This window comes from Sparus aurata, chromosome 9, assembly GCF_900880675.1.
Source record: "Sparus aurata chromosome 9, fSpaAur1.1, whole genome shotgun sequence".
Classification (NCBI taxonomy): Eukaryota; Metazoa; Chordata; class Actinopteri; order Spariformes; family Sparidae; genus Sparus; species Sparus aurata.
In genome coordinates this window covers 10,644,274-10,663,496 of record NC_044195.1, presented here as the reverse complement: position 1 = coordinate 10,663,496, position 19,223 = coordinate 10,644,274, and the positions used below count along the sequence as shown (strand labels likewise).

Sequence of the window (19,223 nt, the reverse complement as noted above, 5' to 3'; positions counted from 1 at the left end):
GAGTTTTGTTTATCTTTTCCGACAAATATGGAGAAGATATCAAATGTTTGATGCCTCTAAATATGTGCTGGGACTCTATTTGTAATGTTGCTGAAGTTTGGTGCTGTTCTGAGCATTATTTCAGGCTTTTTGATGGCGACTTTATACTTGGACCCATTTACTGCAATGTATTGTTGTCTTGCAGCTGTTTCTAAGGATGCTAAAACTACGTAAGCTAGCGGTCTGCAAACTTGATCTCTCGAGAGGGAGTGTAACACAGTTTCACGGTGTGTTAGACCATGGATTAAACTTACACCGGAATATCCCTTTAACTGTGAGGGATTCTCTCTTTAGGGTTTCAAGTCTCTGGAAACTGAGCTGATTTATGGTTAGCAGGTGGAAAACAAATCAAAAAGCTTCAAGAAATAGTCAGCATTATTGTATTATGTGATCTGTTTTTATGTGCTAAAACAAACAAAACTAACAGTTTGGTCCTTTAAAGTCATTAAATAGTTGTTTTATTCAGAGAAAGTGAGAATGATGCTGCTCCATATAAACTTCTGTAAATAGACATGTGTAAAGCTGAAACTTGTTTTTTGTGCTGTTTTAAATTTGAAAGAAGATTAAAACATGGACTGTTATCAGTTTCCTCCTTTTAATGACTACAATCGTTTCTGTGCCACAGTTGAAAAAGTAAAAAACAACAAATTTACTGAACAAACTGTTAGCAGAGAGACGACATCTGTTATTCTTGCACGAGTGCGACCTTCCCTCCTCTCTCCGTGTGACCCATGGCTGTGACTCTGTTCTCAAACATTTCATTCATTTCTCCTCACGAAGCTTTCATCAATCACCAAACCATTACGATCAGGCTTCAGTGTTCGTTCCTTAGATAATGACAGGAAACATTATGAGAAAACAAATGTTCACATCTGTGGAATATTACCTTGAATTATGTGACATATTACCATACCAAATTGATTTAAGTGGTCATTTTTCTTCCTTCTGGAGGAACCAAACAGGATCAGTGTGTGCAGGACAACAAAACCAGGACATGGTGGAGCCACCTGATGGCGTCACTTATCACATTACGGTTAGTTTGGCTCGTGACTTTCTCACATCCGAGAGGACCTTGACAGATGAGAGTAGAAAGCAAAGCAGGTGGAGACTCTTCCTCTCGATCGCTCACTTCTCACTGACAACACAGCATTACCCGCAGCCTGGAGGATGGATTTCTGCGGCCATAATAATAATTTGGTTTATTCACAGCTCTCTGTCACTGCAAACCCCGGTGAGACATCCGGAGTAGGAAGGTCGGAAAGGATGTTTATAGCTGGTGAAAATTAGAGCTGGGATGGTGCGCTGGTCCTGTGATTTCCTGTGTGCCTTTCCAGTAAAAGCTTAGTGACACAGGCAATGACATCAGGATGCACCAGGCAGTCTAACAGGTCATTAGTGGTTATTGGTGTGTGTGCTGGATCCTCATAATCCTCTGAAGAGTTCCCCGACCTCTCATCAGCACGGTCACATGGTCTACATTGAGTTAAATCAGGGCTACACTCATATTCTCCCCGGTGGAGTCGGACAGCAGATGTAAGCTTGGTTCTCTGCGCTGCGTCTGAGCTGAACTCCAGATCTTTTGTGCTCGTTTCCGGTGAGGACTCCTGCTGACAGAGTACAGGGGTGAGATGTGGTCCAAAGGGGATGCTGAAGGGCACAGAATCCCTGACTGAATCATTGCTCTTCCTGATTTGTCCTCTGGAGTCCCGCTTGACTGGACGGGTGTCCCTCATGTCCTGGTTCAGATCTCTGTGGCAGAGGCCCCTCCGTCTCTGAACACAAGCTCTCACAGCCAGGTTCACGTACTGCATGTTCTCACCGTGGGATGCCACTCCTTCCTGCAGAAACACAAAGAAAACACTTACAGTACAAGATCATTTATTTGAAGATCGGTATCTTTACATCAGGAGTTCAACATCTGGGAAACTCTGTCCGTCATCGTTGACTGCGTGCGAGCACCAAGCATCGATGTTATAAACACAGAGTCCACCTCTCCTCGTCCCGCTGAGGTTTTTGTGCTCTGCCGGCTCAGAACACGGCCGACCCATCGAGTGCAACAGTTGATCCGAGATGTTGTGCACGTGTGATAAATTGTTTTTATGTCCTAATACAATACATTAAATATATTTCCAGGTTGCACTTTATTTAAAAGTGCATGAAAAAGACTTGGTGAGCAACAAAACGTACTGGAGTAGTAGTATTGGTTAAATAAAATGCAACCCATTTCTGTAGTTGAAGAGGCTGCTGACTGAACACCATAATGAAGGTGAAATTTACTGTGCAAGGTCCACGGGCCAGTGTTTATTTCATCTTTCTTTCAAAGACAGATATTCAAAGCCTTAGATTTTGAAGGAGGAGACAGCTGGACCTTTCCTAAAATAGAAGAAAAAACAAACGCGCTGATACATCCCCTTACTCCCCCTCTGATCGTACCCTTGACCAACGAGATGAATGGGGTGAAACAAAAACACACAAAATATTAATTTGAACAAAGAAGCTTTAATCACATTGAAATTCTACGCACAGGGGGCTTTAAAGCTTGTCTGATGGGGGGCAAATCAGCAAAAAAATTCCGTCTCGCAGCAGCTGGTTACTAAAAGATTCGGGGGCGGCCTTCTGTTCTTCTAGCTTGTAATAATGTCTTTTCACTTACTGACAAGCTGAGATAAATTATACTAAACTGGTCCTGCAGAACCATCATTACAGCTCATACAGCTGTCTGAGAAAGACCACAGTGTATGACTTGGATCATTTTTCTAAATACTTCAAAAGAACTCTTCAAAAGATTCATATATAGACCGTCTAAAAAAGGGGGTACAGAGTAGTATTAGGAGACAGAACGGACCAGGGCTAGCTGGTTAGCATGCTAACTTCAGTAGAACATAGAACATCTTTGACAGATCGTCAACACTGTTGTTAGTTCATTTATTAATGTTTTGAACCAAAATTGTTTTAAATTAATGTATTCATTTGGACAAGAAGTTTGAAAGCCAAGATTATTTAAGTTGTTTTCTGACTTTGTCATCTGACACATCACAGTCCTCTGGATAGAATTCTTTCTAGAATGAAAAGTGAACAAGAACGTGTAAATCCTTTACAGCGCCTGAAACGTGTTTTACTGTGGCTTCACAAATACAAACTGTTAATAATCAGGGAGTCACCGGTTTGAGGGAATAATTAATATGAATGTATTGATTTACTACCTCAGTGGGATTGAGCCAGTCGTCGGTGTTGTCATCACTTGGTGTTCTTTTGAGGGCGCAGACAACAGCCTTGGTCACGGCTTCACTTACTCTCGCCACGTCATCCACTTCCTGTGCACGAACAAAGAGGCAAAGAGTCAAGAAAAATAAGAATGAGTGCTGCAAATCAAGACAATTACACTGAATTATAACGGCGCAGTGTGGAGGTATGCTGCCTGCATGCACAGTTAGTAGTGTCGGCGACCTTGTAGGGAAGCTGGAGAGGGACTCACTTCTTACATAAATATTTGTCTGGAGGTGAGGAGATTTTCATGCAGCACACACTCATCATAATGACAGGGAATCTTTCACTGCCTGTTCATTACTCAAAGCTGAGAGGGGCCTTCAAAGAGGACAACCACACACTGTTAGGATCAACTTTAGCAGGAGCTTTTCAGGGCAAACGCATCTCAAAATCATGGAGCATCTTTTGAATATTTCTTGTTCTGAGCTGAATAGTTCAGGACAAGGGCGACACACAATCCGTGCTTACCAACTCAATCCAGGAGTTGACGCTGACAGTAACGGCATCCACTGACTCCACATAGTGCCACCAGTGTCTGGGGACATACAGCACCTGAGCAGAGGAGATACAAAGCCATCAGAACCTTTAATGGATCAACAGTTCAGTGGCATCACCATCGTCTTTTTGTCTGGAAGCCTTTGTGATAAATGTTGAGGGAGTACAAAACTGTCCTGATCATCCACTAGATGGCAGCAGACACCTTTTCTCTTTTGTCAGCAGGTCATACGTTCCTGAAGTGACCCAATATTCAAATGGGCCAGTCTTATTGATCACAGCCTCCTCAGCCCCAAAAATCAGGTATCAGAAGTTAATAATCGCACATTTTCACAAGTTTTCTCTTTTGCATCATGCTCTGTAAAAAAAAGTTTTTATATCTGCACATATTGGCCAACATATACACTGATCCTGATATATGTGATGAGCCACGACTGATACATCAGTAGGGTTCTACATTTAACTATTATTTTCCATTATTTATTAATCCAATTATTATTTTCTTGAGTCTATATAATGTCAAAACTACAATTACAACATCGAAATTGTCCGTCTCTGTGCACCAGTCAAGTTGCTGTTTCTGAACTGTGGCGTTGAATAATGGCCAGAACATTGTTGTTGCAGAATATTATGACGTCCCAGTGAATTTGACCTCAAATCAAATGTCATAACTTCCACATTCTATCATATAATACATCTGCATCGTAAATTTGATCGTAATTATGAATTCTTGAGTTACGTCCGGTTGTGTATTGTGATGTCACAGTGAGCTTGACCTCTGACCTTTGGCAACCAAATTCTAATCAGTTCATCCTCAGATCATCTCGAAGTCACAAAAAATCTTTGTATGATAGTTAATAAAGAGAGAAAAATAACGTATTGATTCTGTTTGAATTGTGTCATGAATCACATGTATGAAGTCTGTCAATCCAAATTATTATCCTCAAGTCAAATGAGTCTCCGTTAGTCATCAAACTAATTAAATATCAGATCGTGAAAATATGTAATTATAAAGACCACACAGCAAACAGTTTCATTAGTGACACTGTCTCATTGAATGCTCACCAAAAGACATTGTAGAGCCGCTCCTGTTTATGAGCAACTCTCCTGCAGTTGACTGCAGTTGACAATATGAGCAGATTTAATAATTTATTACTACCATTTCTGAGCCAAGTTGGCAGGCATGTTGGTGTTGGTGACGTGTGTTGAGTGAGACTGTGTAGTTCACTAAGGGCTTTAACATAAAACTACATGAGATCTTACTTTAATTACAACTTAATGAGGCTTTATTGACCTGGAAAATTATCTTATCATATGTGTGACTCAGGACACAAATCAGACAGGATCAATAAATTCTTCGTCTCAGTTCACTACCATTCAAAGTATTTCCAAAACAAAGTCCCATGAGGTCCACTGGAAGGGATAAGGCTCTCCATAGGGAACATTTGTACCAAATTTGAAGAAAATTCTAAAGGCCTTTCTGAGACATCATGTTCACGAGAATAGGGCGCAACTCGGTCACAATCACCTTGACCTTTGGCCACCAACATCTGCTCAGTACATCCTTGAATCCAAATGAACACCTGTACCTAATTAAAAGTATTTCCAATAATAGGGCGAAAATTAGCTGAGCAGTCAGAGTTCAAAGATCACTGACTTGGAGACTGTGGGCGGTCACTACCTGCCTCCTGTATATAACTACCTCTTACTGTGTGACTGAAGGACCAGAATAAAGTAATTACACCTAAGTTAACTCCTTTTACTATATACATAAATTGTGCTCCACACGTCATTGCATGTTGTCTGAACATCAATAATTCTTCTTAATAACACCAAATCCGGCCTGACAGAGCTGTAGCAATGACACAACAGCTGGTCCTTTGGGGGAAACAAATGAGTTGGGGCATTTCAGTCTGTTTGGTTTATAATCTGTGGACTGTATGACTGGACTGTCATCATCACTGTTCGATAAGCAGAAGTGATCTGTTGAAGCATCAGTCGTAACCCTGACCTGCACAGTGCGTCAGCAGCCTTCAGTTATCTGACAGCTGGGTTTGGTGCTGCTGATAGGACGCTATTCAGGACGCTACAGGAGCTCAGACACAAGCAGATAGTGAAGAGAGACAGATGGCTAATTGCTTTGTCACCATTTTGACTCATGAAGAGCAAAACAATGCAGCTGGAATCTCAAACGAGACGAAGCTGGACATACACAGCCATTGAAAAGATTTGGAGGGAGTTCAGGAAACAGCTTGGCATACACAGACCCTCTCTGCAGCCTCCTCATCACTTGTTTGTCCAGTCTTGCATTCACCACATTTTTCAGCTGTGGCATAACAAGGGCATCCAAACCACTGGAGATTTTTGCCCACACAATGAAAACAGATTGGCCTTCAGATAACACACCTGTTCTGTTATTTTCAAATTTGGAAGAAAATAACTATCAACATTTTCCCTCTTTGTTTGATCTTCATGACTCTCTCAAATTAATCCAATTAAGAAGTGGATCGTGTCTGAGATCTATGATAGAATGGTTAAGATTAACACTTCACCATAAACCTACCTTAAGAACTTTGAGAAGGGAACTTTAAGTGGACTGATGGGAGGCAGCTTTGGACTTTATCCATTTTGCATCACTAACCCTACTCTAATGTAAGACTTGACAATCTTCCCCTCCCTCCCTGAATGGTTGTTAGCAACCACTGTTAACCAGCATTCTCACCCGGGCTCACCTAGCCTCAGCAACCCACATGGAAGTCCAGTTGGGTTAACTACCCACGATAATTCTGAAACTCAGAGCTCACACATGTCCTTAACGAATCTATAAGGACACTCCCACACAGAGTTTAAAAGCCTGCAACTCCCATCCAGTTAGTCAGAACAGAAGAAGCCTCCTGGATGAGAGGGGAAACGCATCCAGTTGCCTACGATACAGCACTTAGAACTTTCTTCAGTCCTTCCTGTGCCAGATGTAGACCACTGCAGATATGATTTATATGCTCAGGTCTTGTCCCACTCTCAGTGACTACTGGACAGACATTTTTAAAACATTCGAGGAACCATCAGACATTTTGACACAGATCCTCTTATAGCTGTTTTGGGGCTCATACCCAAGAGGGGAATTCCCACTGAGATTCGAGGGTTCAACAAGCTCTAAAACTGGACAAAAGCCAAGTTCTCATTGAAAGGTTCCTTGGCCAAATTTGAGAAAACCTAGAGAATGTTTGTCAGTCATGCACATACCCTGATATTTACAGAGGACTGATGTGGTCCTAAGTTACAATTACAGACATGTAAACAGGAAATATGATCACAGAGATCAGTTATTATTTTTCCATCATTATTCCTTTTCTTTCTTTCTTTCTTTCTTTCTTTTCTTGTTGGTGAGGATTTCAGGCAGGAAGGGCAGTTGAACTTTAGGTGGGGTGGGGAGGTGTGGTGTGTTATGGGTGTAACAACACTGCACAATATAGGGGAAAAAAGTCCAATGCTAAATTTTGGTTTTCTGCAGTATATATTGCGATATGAAAAGTTACTTTCATTTTCACCAGATTACTTGAATAGCTCAGGAGACGCTATGCATGTGTTGTCACAGTAGGCAGAAGTCACCATGTTGGCAGAAAAACAACTGAGTGACAAATATTGTCAATATACACTTATCAAGTGTTGCATTCTTAACATTCAGCTTGAGTGGCACGAAAATTCCAAAAACACATATAAATGTTGATGAGCTGAGCTTTATTTGCCTATCTTGACATTGCTCCTCCTGCGATGTCACTATTGGGCATGTGCACATCGCATTATTAATGCTGAAAACAGTGTATTGTGCAGCCTGATGGTGTACTTTTTTTTTTACCACTTTTGCAGTAATTCAGAAAATTTGAGAACAATGCCATCATTTAAAGATGCATCTTGGTGATCTTCTCACCTCAATCCCAACTTTTCTCGGTCTGAACTGACCTGCCTCTGTAGCAGAGCAGGTTTCAGGAACATGCCGGGTCTTCTACTAGCCGAGACACGACCCTGTTACCTCTACTCCTGACAGCACATCAGGAATGATGACGCAGCTGACTTTAATGTCACTTAACCTTCCGCTTCCTTTAATATAAAAAGCCCCAGTCTGTTGAAGGTGATGCACTATAACTGAGAAGGCCAGACGTTAATTAGTACACGAGTCACGACCGCTGCCTTGCTTCACACTTTTATGGAGGACACCACGACAAATAAATCTCACTGTTGAGTCTACTTGTACATGTTTGGAGCTTAAAGACCAATAAAGATTTATTTTACGGTTATTGCTTCAGAGTCACCAGCAGTTCATCACATAAATGTAGAGCGACTGTTGCATTATGTCAAACTTTAGTAGATCACTCACGCTGGTTTTCCAAGGTCTAAAAACATGACTGATGTGTTTGACAATTCAGTGTTTGATAAAAAATACAACCGTGCTTTGCCTAGGTGTGTAACTGTACTGTACAGTCAGCTTACTGTGTGGTCTGACACATGGTGCAGGGCTCACAACTCATAGGCAGAGATTCAATGAGAATAAATGTTGACTGTGGGGGATTACTTTTCTATTCTTTCCTCACGGGGGCATAAAGCTGTTTTGTGAGGATCTCTATCGTCTCCATCTACTGTTGTAGTCATCATCCATTAAGGTGCTCATTATTTTAAATGTCAGAAAATTGTGAACAAAGTGATGTCATCAAATGTCTTGTTTTGTCAGACCAACATACTTTCAGTTCCCCTTTGTATAGGACGAAGAAACTCCTCACAATGTAGGAACCGGAATAACGGAACATTTGGCATTTTTATGCTTGTAATGTGACATATACATTTACCAATTAGCAATTATTTCTTATTATTCCAAACTATTGCTTAGGACACCATTTAATCTTCAATGTATTAACAGCTTCCTCAATAAAACAGAGAGCAAATATTTAGATAAATCAGGTTAGAATACCAGTGTCAAAAACCTTATTTGCCCTAGCATGAGAGAAGCTGATTTTAGGCTTCTGGTCATGTTTTTGAAAGAAAATCTGCATGTGTTCATTTTCAGGCAGCAGCTGACACATCTGACAGCTCCCAGTGTTGAGGGGAAACACTACACCTGTGCTCTCATGCACTGGTACATTTTAAGGTTTGGGGTGAATCTGCTCCAGTAAAGTGTCTTTTTTTAGGACTAGTGGAAAGAAAATATCCAATTTATTTTTGTTAAGATGTCTGTAGTGAATATTTAAACATAAATTAGAGAAAACTTATATTACAAAAAAACTATTGTCTTAATGTAAGTAATCAACTAGATATGAACTGATGTCTAGTAGTTCATATTTTTACCCTACTCACCTGCAGTGTTTCCACTTCATTTCATTTCACCCCCTGGCTCTCAAAATGAGTCTCCAATAGGAGGCATGACTGATCAGATCGGGCCTATAATGTTTAACATTAGCCATTCTTTAAAGTCATGACCTCTGACCTGCCCTGGCTGCAGAGTGACGACGTGGGCCCTGGCTGCCTGGAATGCAGGGAACCTCATCAAGTCTGGATGGAGAACATCCACCTGACTGAAGACACTGGACTCTTCGTAGGGGATCCTGGTCGGGTAGAGGTTAACGGTGTCCTCTGGGGGAAAGAGATGCCAACGCTTCCTACACACAGAAAACACAAAAGAGCAGGAAAGGATGTTGTTAGACATCCATTTATCTGGTAGCCCAGGCTCAGAGGTGACAACGTGTTGAGCTATTTAGTTACACAGTAAATTCAGGATTCTAAATTGGTTAGGTTTAGGCACGAGGGGTGAGATTGGTTGGAGGTAGAATAACAGGTTGACCCAATCAGAGGCAAAGTCGGGTGAATGAGAGAGTTAGGGTTAGTGTTGAGTTAGTAATTCAGGTATTGTATAAAAGGCTTAGACCTCATCTCAATGTCCACACTCACAGACTTTGAGGAACTTTCCCAGTAAGTCTTAAAGGACTTCAGACTTTCCCACTGTCAAACTGTAAAGTAACTTTCCATAACTCTGTATTTCTGCAGACTCTGCTCGGTGGGATAACCCATACTTCTTTGCGTTGTGACATTTAACGTGGGGTAACCAGAGGAAGCCCTAAAAAGTGTAGATAAAGTGATGATAATCCAGATGATAGCGCTCTTGAATATCTGATTAAATGTAATAATTCGTTTTGCAATAATTTTATACACAAACAGAAATGTTCTAAATCACCACTAAAGATCTGACATTCTCTGGGGTTGTGGTGGCGTCATTGGGATTGAGCCTCAGCCATTTTGTGTTCTGTTCATCTGACCCCGCCGGTTGTCACAAATGTCATCATATCAAGCACTGTTGTATTTTCACAGATCAGCAGTGTCAAAGATCTGCTTGAGCTGAATCTCATTCCACTGGAGATCAATACCAAATAAAGAGAGTGTGAGACCCAATTACATTGGCGAGATAAGACAGAGAACAGAGGATTGAGATAAGATAAAAAGACCTTTTCCCTTTCGTTTCTTGACTCGTGTCGCCCTACATAGCGCCTCACCCTCTGTCTCCATTTCCGTCCCGCTCTGGCGAGCTCTGAGACAAATGAACTCTCTTTGAGGGGGCAGAGGACAGAGCACACTCTGTGTAAGCACTTACAGTAGCCTGAACCTTTGTGTTTGGGTGAGCTGGCTGGTTATCAGGCAGACAACTTCCACCACCTCCAGCGGTGTGCTGACACATGGCTGCAGTTGTCTGGAGTCCTGAACCATCTTTATGCTCAGTCACAACTCCTATTTATCACATGCACTAAGTTAATGTGACAGCTAGGCGGGTACTGTGTCTCTCTTTATACTCTTTAATCTGTTGCCCAGATTAAAAATCAATGTTTCATAAAAACAAAGATGTGGGATGTAAGAAAAAGTACAAAGTAAAGTACTGACGCACACAGTAAAACAGATTAGTGTGAGGAATTGGATCAGGGAAAATAAATCAGAGAACAGCTCTAAAAGCAGCTCTCTCGCATTCTCCGATATTTCGGACTCAGTATTTGGGCTCTGTGGTGAAGAGGACAGAACTATGTCTTGCTACATTGAACATTTTACCACATTACGATTTCCATGGCCACTTAAACTCCTAGTTGTGCATTATTTTGATTTGTGCTCCATTTAATCTAATCTTTTGTCGCGACTTGAAGCAGCACTTACAAATCTATGAGGCAGGGAAATGTGCGATGCCTAATTCCAAGTTCTGTATGTAAACAATATAAGAATGGGTGCATATTCAAAGTGACATCTCAGAACTGTCCATAACTGACTGGGTTCAAGCGAGTGTTTGAAGTAGAGCTGTTGTGTATTCATGATAACCATGATATTTGAAAGGAAACACTGATATTGTGTTAATAGCACACATATAGCTTAATCGCGTGAATAATCCAGCGAAGACGTTTTTCACTAGTAACTGAGTAGTTTTTCTTTGTGTACACTTATTTTTTACAGTTATGATCACAGACTCTCTCCACCTCCCTACACCCGTACGTTGAAGGTAATTTATTCACCAAAGACAGACGGAACACACAGTAAACAAAGTTAAAGACAGAGTTGATGGCTAGCGTACTTTTCAGATTTCTGTCGATATCCCCATATTGTTATTGTGAATTTGTTTGGCCGTGATAACCATGCAATGAAAATCTGATATCGTGCCAGCCCTAGTTCTTATCTTATTTTTGGCTGACAGAAAAATGTGACAACACTTATCAGTTAAAGCGGCGACTGAGCAGAGGGTGAGAGGTGCAGTGAGGTCAAAGATTTGCAGGTTAATCAAATAACCGAAATCAGAAAAGTATTTGTTGCTAAAGTAGCGATGAAAATTTAACAGAATTTCTTTAATGGATATTTGGGGCTTTTTTACATCAGAAAACTGTTTTGGCAAGCACTGACATGATCTACTATTTGTTTGATGCAGAATCAGTGTAGGCTACATTCAAAGTTAAAAGGACACCAAGTTACTTGAATGATACCAAACTAAGTTACACAAAATCATTTTATTTTAATTGCGGCACTCCCATTAGTCGCTATTCTAACTAGCTCAACAAAATTCAACACAAATTAAGGCTACTAAAGGGCTCAAATGTAATAAGATTGGATGTGTAGAATGTCTTTTTGTACTTTTTATATCAAAATTACTTTTATCTAAATTAAAAAGATACTTTTTGATGGATCTGTGCCCATTTCTGATTGTTGACATTTTTATTTTTTTTATTTCTTAACGGTGATTAATCAGTTGATCAGTTAATGATAAATGATTAATCATGAGTCAGTTAATGATGAATCATTAATCAGTTAATGATTAATCTGTTAATGATTAATGATTAACATCCCTAAATAAACCAAAGAATAGCAAAAGTAGCTTGAAGATGGAACTGGAATAACTGTGGAAAATCTACACTGCAAAAAAAAAAAAGAAACTGCTGATGGAAGAGGCAAAGACGGTGAAGAGGGAGAGTGATAGACACCGATTTAAAACAAGTGTAAACAGATGGAGAGCGCTCCAGTGTTGCACTTAGTCTGTTCCCCCGTTGATATGAGTTTCCTCTGAGCAGCCCCCAGACCTGAGATGCTTCAAAACTGGCATTCTTTCTACTAGATCAGTAAAAAATAAAACCTGCCAACTTATTTATCCATCCAGCTGGTTTACTGTTTTATACACTAGCCAGGCCAATAGAAAAAAACACTTAGATTGGGGTTAATGTAAAAGTTCTGTGAAAATAGTCTGTTTCCACTTTGAAAAAATGTTTTTTATTCTAATACAATAAACCAAATGTTCTATGCAAATCAGATGCCTCAGTATATTTTTTAAAGAATGTTTCAGCTTACAGGAAACCACACAGCGACAGGTAGTGATATATTCTTTTCACTTTCTTTGTCCACATCATCATAAATAAATGTTCTTTATTATGTTAAAGGAAACTCTGCTGGAAAAACCAGCAGAGTTTCCTTTAACATAATAAAGAACATTTCACCAAGAACACTTTCTCCTTTATGCGATGTATCAGACTACTGATTTATAATCTGGTAACTTTGGGCATATTAAGCAGCAAAAACATGCTCTGATCCCTCTTACCGTCCTTGTACCTGCAGCACCAGGTTACAGCCGTAGGAGTCCAGGTGGCATGGCGTGTTGGCCCCCTCGGCGCCGATCCATAAGGTGCTCTCCCTCCCATTACGTCCCTCAAAACCAAAGTCGGACCACTTTACACCCTGCAGCACACACACACACACCCACACACACAAAATGATGGGAAAAAATTAATAAAGTCAGACTTTTGAATTACATGTCGCCGTTCGTTTTGTCCGTGATAATGAAATGACACGGAGACTCACATTGTCATAACTGTCACAACTCACGGATGACAGACGGCCACCTCATCAGCTGCTTTGACAGGACCTATTATGAGTGACCAATGGAGGTGTCAGTGTAGAGTAACAAGGCTACAGTATTTGTCATCTTTCAAGGAAAACTGGTCTGTCAATCATGTCCATGTCAGAGCACAAAGGTGTAGCAATCACCAGCAACCTGAATAATGGAGTCATTACCATATATGCAGGCAGCTGTAAATGACAGACTGGCCAATCTAGCCTTCAGGCAGCCCTTTCCTTAGCACCATTTATCCTGTGAAAAGCCCATCTCAGCCTGTCTCAAAGGCATGAAAGTCAGCGAGTAATAATTGCAGGTGGATGCCCAATAAAAATATATCATGAGATAAAAATGAAATGAATGGGAGGCAGTGGCTGGAGAAAAGATGACACTTTTATGTCTTTACCTACCGCAGGACAAGAATAGTCGCTTGCATAAATTCATTACCTGCAAAAGCATCACAATTTTAATTGAAAATGTCCAAACAAGGAAAAGAAAATATAAGAAATATAAACTGGCATTCTGAAAAGAATGAGACTAGAAGGGAATATTTTGGCTTTTTCAATATGTTTTTCTCTTTTCCTTTAATGTTTAATTTGTTGATAAGCCGACGCTCCTGCAACAATATTAGGTGGCAAACGTATGAAAAATCTTTTTTTAATGAATTTTAACAAGCCAGTTTCTAACTGTCAACATATTCATTGACAAAACTTTGAAAAACAGGCTTTGAAAGTACCAGTGTGCAGGATCACTGAGAGAAATGGGAGATAATATTCCTAATTCTGTTTTCATTAGTGTATAATCACCTGAAACTAAGAATCGCTGTGTTTTTGTTACTTTAGAATAAGTCTTTGACATCTAAAGAGTTAGCAGCCCTCTCTACCCTGGAGTCCACCATGTTGCACAGCCATGTCTCGACAATAGTCCAAAGTGGACAAACCAAACACCTGATCAAGAGTTGCGGTGATAAGTTGCAGGTTTTTGTGACGTCATGTTCTGTTGTTATGGGGACGCTGGTCCTATGAGTGATTGTTTGTCCGCACTGATTTTTTTAAAAATTTTTGTGGCATAGACACCTTTATTAGCAGTAGACAGAGAGGAAACATGGGAGAGAGAGGGGGAGGCGACATGCAGCAAAGGACCCCCGGCCGGAATCGAACCGGGGTCGGCTGCGTCTTTATGGCATGCGCGCCAACCACTCGACCACCTGCGCGCCGAACATTTTTACTTTCAATAAACAAGCAGGATACAAGGCTTATCATTACAGTGGGTAACTTTAAACTGGTGCACAAGACCAAAGGACAGAATCGAAAAGAAAAATGTAGTAACACATAGAAATCTCAGTGTTGCCCACGGGTCGAGCATTTAACCAAACTACAGTGCCGGCACTATTGTCCACATTGTCTTTTGCTTTGGTGCTGTTTGTTCATGGTGATTTACAGCTTATTCACTTCACGAAAGGGAAATCATAATGTTCCAGGATACAATGAGAGAGAGTAGTGTGTTTCCACTTTGTGACAACAGTTTGGGGAAGTCTCTCTCTCATGTGTCACAAAACATTTATTTTCTCTGTTTAGTGTAGAGAAACTTGATCTAGTCTGCACAAAGCTCCGACCTCCACCCCATCCAACACCTTTAGTTTGAACCAGAACACCAACTAATGCTCTTTAGGCTGAACCAGTGTAGATTTGTGTGTCATGTTCAGGAGTCTTCATACTTTTGGCCATGTATTACATCTTTCAACAGCCTCTACTTTATCAAAAAAAAATACTGCTTAGTATAACTCATTTATACAACCTGGGATTGCCTTCAGTTGTCAAACTTTCTTCATCACACAGCCTAAATTTCAGTTTCATAAGTTTCATCATGCCGACAGGGTAACTATAAACGCAGTAATACCTGCCAGGTTAAACAAAAGGTTTGCTTGACCTGAATCTGTCTGATGTTCATTAAAAACTCATAAAAGGCTGCTGTAACTTTTGCATCATCAATCTATGTATAAAACTTGTGTTATTTTAAGTGCAAGAATGTGTGTTGGATTTCATCAGGGTTTTTTGACCAGGAAGCATTCTGATATCCTATAATGTGTACAGATTACCTCGAACATGGAAGGCTGGTGTTGAAACAACATGGCGATGTATTTGTAGTCAGCGTAGGCCCAATACTCTGACCTCGGGTATTCAGAAAAAGGTCCTTCATCTGTCCCAGCCTGGTCCTGGGTCCAGCTAACAAAGTGGGCCAGTGTGGCTTCCACATAAGGACACTGAGTTTCAAACAGCGGCACTATGGGTGAATAGCAAGAAAGGGAACAGGAAGGAGAGTAATCACTGGAAAATTGTTATGAAGTTTCAGTAAAACAATTCAACTGATCTATGCTAAAAGAAAAACGATCCATACAGCAGAATCATAGCACTATGCATCATCACAGGGGCATGAAATTTTGTTTTACCCACTTTTATGAGAAAAATAAATCACAGTTGTAGTCATTTACTGGCTTTTGTTTTAGTAAACAAAGTGTGTCTACGGTTGACTGACGCCATTTATAATCCATCATGAGCAATGTCCTCCTGTCAGCTGTAACAGCTGAAAAAGATGATTTAGAAATCTAATTAGCTCGTGTTTATCGGAGGACTTGCTCTCGGTTATTCATCACAGGAGGAGTCATTACTGTAGCCGTTTTAGAGCCACATAGAGGGCAAAATTCCCTCTCACAGACAAAAACCCACTAGGTTGTTTTTTTTTCCTGCGTTTTTTTCAGCTTCCATCACTTCATTAGGTCCTGATAACTACAGGCCAGGAGAATGAACCACAACTAAAGACTGCAGGCATTATCATGGGATAACTGAAAACTGGGGGCCAGTAGAGAACTGTCACAGGAGGCTCTGCGCATTGATGTGATCCGGAACACGCAAAGAGAAACAGTTATTCATTTATTGGTACTGATACCTTTTCATCATTTATAGCTGGACATTTAGAGTGGAAATGATAACTGCATTGCCTATAGTGTGTTTTTTCAGTGTGCTTTGTCCAGACAGATTTGGCATTTTATCTTGGAGTGGATTTAATTCGGATTAAGAGAACCACGGTCTCCTCAATCATGTCTGTCTGGGGAAACATTTCATGTATTAAAGTGAGGTTTAGTAATTCATTTTAGAAGCTTTATGTTATTTTTGTAGAAAATCATTTAGCATCCCGACAGCAAACAATAAATCAAATGCTCTGACAACTACAAGAAAAATATCCAGTGTCTGTGGCTGTCGCCAGTCTTTACAAAGCCCAATCATTTCAAACAGTCCAAATGAAATGATTGGATGGTCTACCTGCCGACCAGCGTGCACTCTACTTGAATCTTCCACAAGGCCAGGCAACAGACAGGAGCCCCCTTTGGCTGACCAAAAAATTAAATTCACTCACTATCTCCTCACTCCCATGCTGATGGAAAGTCGGGAGAAGTTTTGTAGTCCACAAGACAATTCTTTCTGGAGCTTCACAGCAAACCAGTGTTGCAGCATTCTTCAGAGGCCACAGGAACCAAAATGCATTTGAAAAGACAATATTTAAATACCATTTTAAAATCAGAACTCTTTACTGTAATTGCAAAGCAATTGAAAAAGTAGTCTGGGTACACAAGCTGGACCATACATCGAGGCTGTAAATAACGTCTCTTTAGATCAATTTGGGATCTCAGGGCTTCTGGAGACTTTGATTATGCTGGGCTAGATATATGGAGTAATTTTAAAAACAAGTCCACAGCTATTTCAGTTGTTTAGGTGAATGCTCCAACATGGTTTTACTGTGAAGCTCCAGAAATGTTTTGTGGAGTACAAAACTTCCCCTGACTTTCCATCAGCATGGGGGAGGAGATGATGACTGAGTTTTTAATTTAATGGTTAACTGCTCCTTTAAGTGTCATGTAAAAGAATAATTGCTGGGCTAGTATATGCTAACGGTGAGATCAGACCAAACAGGAGTGATTGGTAGCGAGCCTAAAGTGGATCTTTTCAGGCCACATGAGTCCAAATTCATTCTGCACATTCAATCCAGGTGATTAATTACACAGGAATGGCTTCAACACAGATCTGTCTGAATTAATCTTCTGTTCTTACTGTTTGTCTCCTCTTTTCTTCCAAGTCTGAATCGGATGAGTTTGTCACTGAGGCAGTCAGACAGGTGCTCAGCAGTCCAGTGGAGGACAGGCCAGCCACAGGTCATGTTCATGAAGACTGCAGGCTGCTGCAGATCAGGAAGAATCCTCTGGATCTCCTCTGGGCTGAAGGGTTTAAAGGAGTCAGGGGCAGCCATGCTCTATAGTTCACGCTGGAAGGCTGATGGGCTGCAACACAGATAATGTGCATAAGATTAGTTGATAAACAACATGTATCATTACCCTTTATCCATTATTCACAGAGATACACCACAGTCCCTGGACTAAGATGTGTCTTCTGTATGATAAAGATTAGATTTGTATGCATGCTGTACAAAATGGGAGATTTTTTGTGTCTCTCTACAGCTCTTTGTTTCTGTCTCAATGCCTTGTCATTCCAAAAACAAACAAAAAACCACACCATTACACCATTACTAATTAATGCAATCACTCAGAAAGCTGGAGTGCATTTGGGGAGAAGAGGAAACTGAAGGGAACCATTTATTTCTTAAATGGGTTTGTACTACCTGCACCATAAAGGGGTATCAGAACTTCAGACAGCTATTTACATTTATGGGTCATTGGAGATCAGTTTTTGTAGTAACACCAAAATCCAAAACCATGGCCATTTGCTGCTGTAACAGCCTCTGCTCTTCTGGGGAGCCCTGAGATCAGCTCCCATTCATTAGCAAAAGCATTAGTGAGGTTGGTCACTGATGTCACTTGTTTCAGTTCACTTCAAAGATGTGAAATGGGGCTAACATCAAACCTGTGAAAAAATACAGTGTCTCTCACAGAAAATAGCCTCATTAACTAGAGGTGCACTGATACGAGACTTTTGGGGCCTAAGCTGATATTTGGGTATTAAAAATTCTGATATTGACATATCGGCTTATTTTCTTATATATATGTATAAACATAATTTATGCAAAGATCCCTCAAACATTGAACAGTTGTGACAGTTATGTAACAGAGACAGGAACACAGACTTTTACAGTTCAACATTAAACTTTACTGTCCAAAAAGACATCATTATAGCGGAAAATAATATCCGTGTCAAACATAAGTTCATGATACGGGCACGTTTTGTTAATCAAGATAATCTTCACAGACGAACACCACTTTGAAGCGTAAAATACATCTCTAGCGGTAAAAAGCTAATGTTACTATGAACGGACTACATCACGGTCACATGACATAAACGTCACCAGCACTTAACGTCTTACTACACAAGATATTTATAACCGTGGGACGTTTAAAGATGAATTGTATGTCGTAGAACAAAACGTGTAAATATCATACCTTACTTATGACATAAAACTGAAAAGCCATTTGAAAGACTCACAGACTTTGAGACGAGGGAACCTGATGCGCAAGAATGCTAAGGCTTTCCAGGTTTTAGGGCTCATCTCTACAGCACTCTGTTGCTACTGACCTGGAGTTTGTAGTTATGACAGCAGTGTTGCGTTCAGAAACTGTTGGGGGCAGGAAACAGACGCTTCCTTATTTCCCAACGTGTTTGTACTATAATATATACCCTGCCATATAACAAAAAAAAGGATCAGAACTTCAGACAGATATATTGAGCAAATGAACAGACGTAGACTGCACTGATTCTATCATGTCTAAATGAACGTTACGTTAGCTAACATTAGCTTCCCGGAGAAATAGAGGGGCTAACAGCGGACTCACCTTTCACTAACGTTACACGTGCTGCTGAGTTTCGAGCGGAAGTAAACAAACCTCACGTGACAGCAAACGGTTTCATTTTACATCTGGACCAGCCCACTGTGAATCTACTCCATTGCGGCTCTACACCCAATGCAACAGCCCCACTCAAGCTAATGCTCCTAGCGAGCCGGAATGGCGGCCGATCGACCACAGTGT

General features: G+C 40.6%; 1 protein-coding gene across 4 annotated transcripts; it reads right to left on the bottom strand.

Annotated features, from left to right (window-relative positions):
• Positions 1-617: 617 nt before the first annotated feature.
• On the bottom strand, positions 618-19,201 carry hspbap1 (hspb associated protein 1). Of its 4 annotated transcripts, XR_003985273.1 has the most exons (10): positions 19,029-19,199; positions 18,772-18,874; positions 17,299-17,525; positions 15,291-15,475; positions 12,899-13,035; positions 9,278-9,449; positions 3,775-3,858; positions 3,243-3,353; positions 953-1,877; positions 618-866 (listed from the first exon to the last, which is right to left on the bottom strand). XR_003985273.1 is itself a non-coding variant. In XM_030428485.1 (9 exons), the coding sequence occupies exons 3-9, from the start codon at positions 17,492-17,494 to the stop codon at positions 1,323-1,325; spliced, it is 1,440 nt and encodes a 479-aa protein (XP_030284345.1). In that variant the 5' UTR covers positions 17,495-17,525; positions 18,772-18,874; positions 19,029-19,199; the 3' UTR covers positions 618-1,322. The 4 variants fall into 4 exon arrangements, 3 of the variants coding, with proteins under 3 accessions (XP_030284345.1, XP_030284347.1, XP_030284346.1); XM_030428485.1 differs by having other exon boundaries at positions 618-1,877; XM_030428487.1 differs by lacking the exon at positions 18,772-18,874 and having other exon boundaries at positions 618-1,877; positions 19,029-19,201.
• Positions 19,202-19,223: the final 22 nt, after the last annotated feature.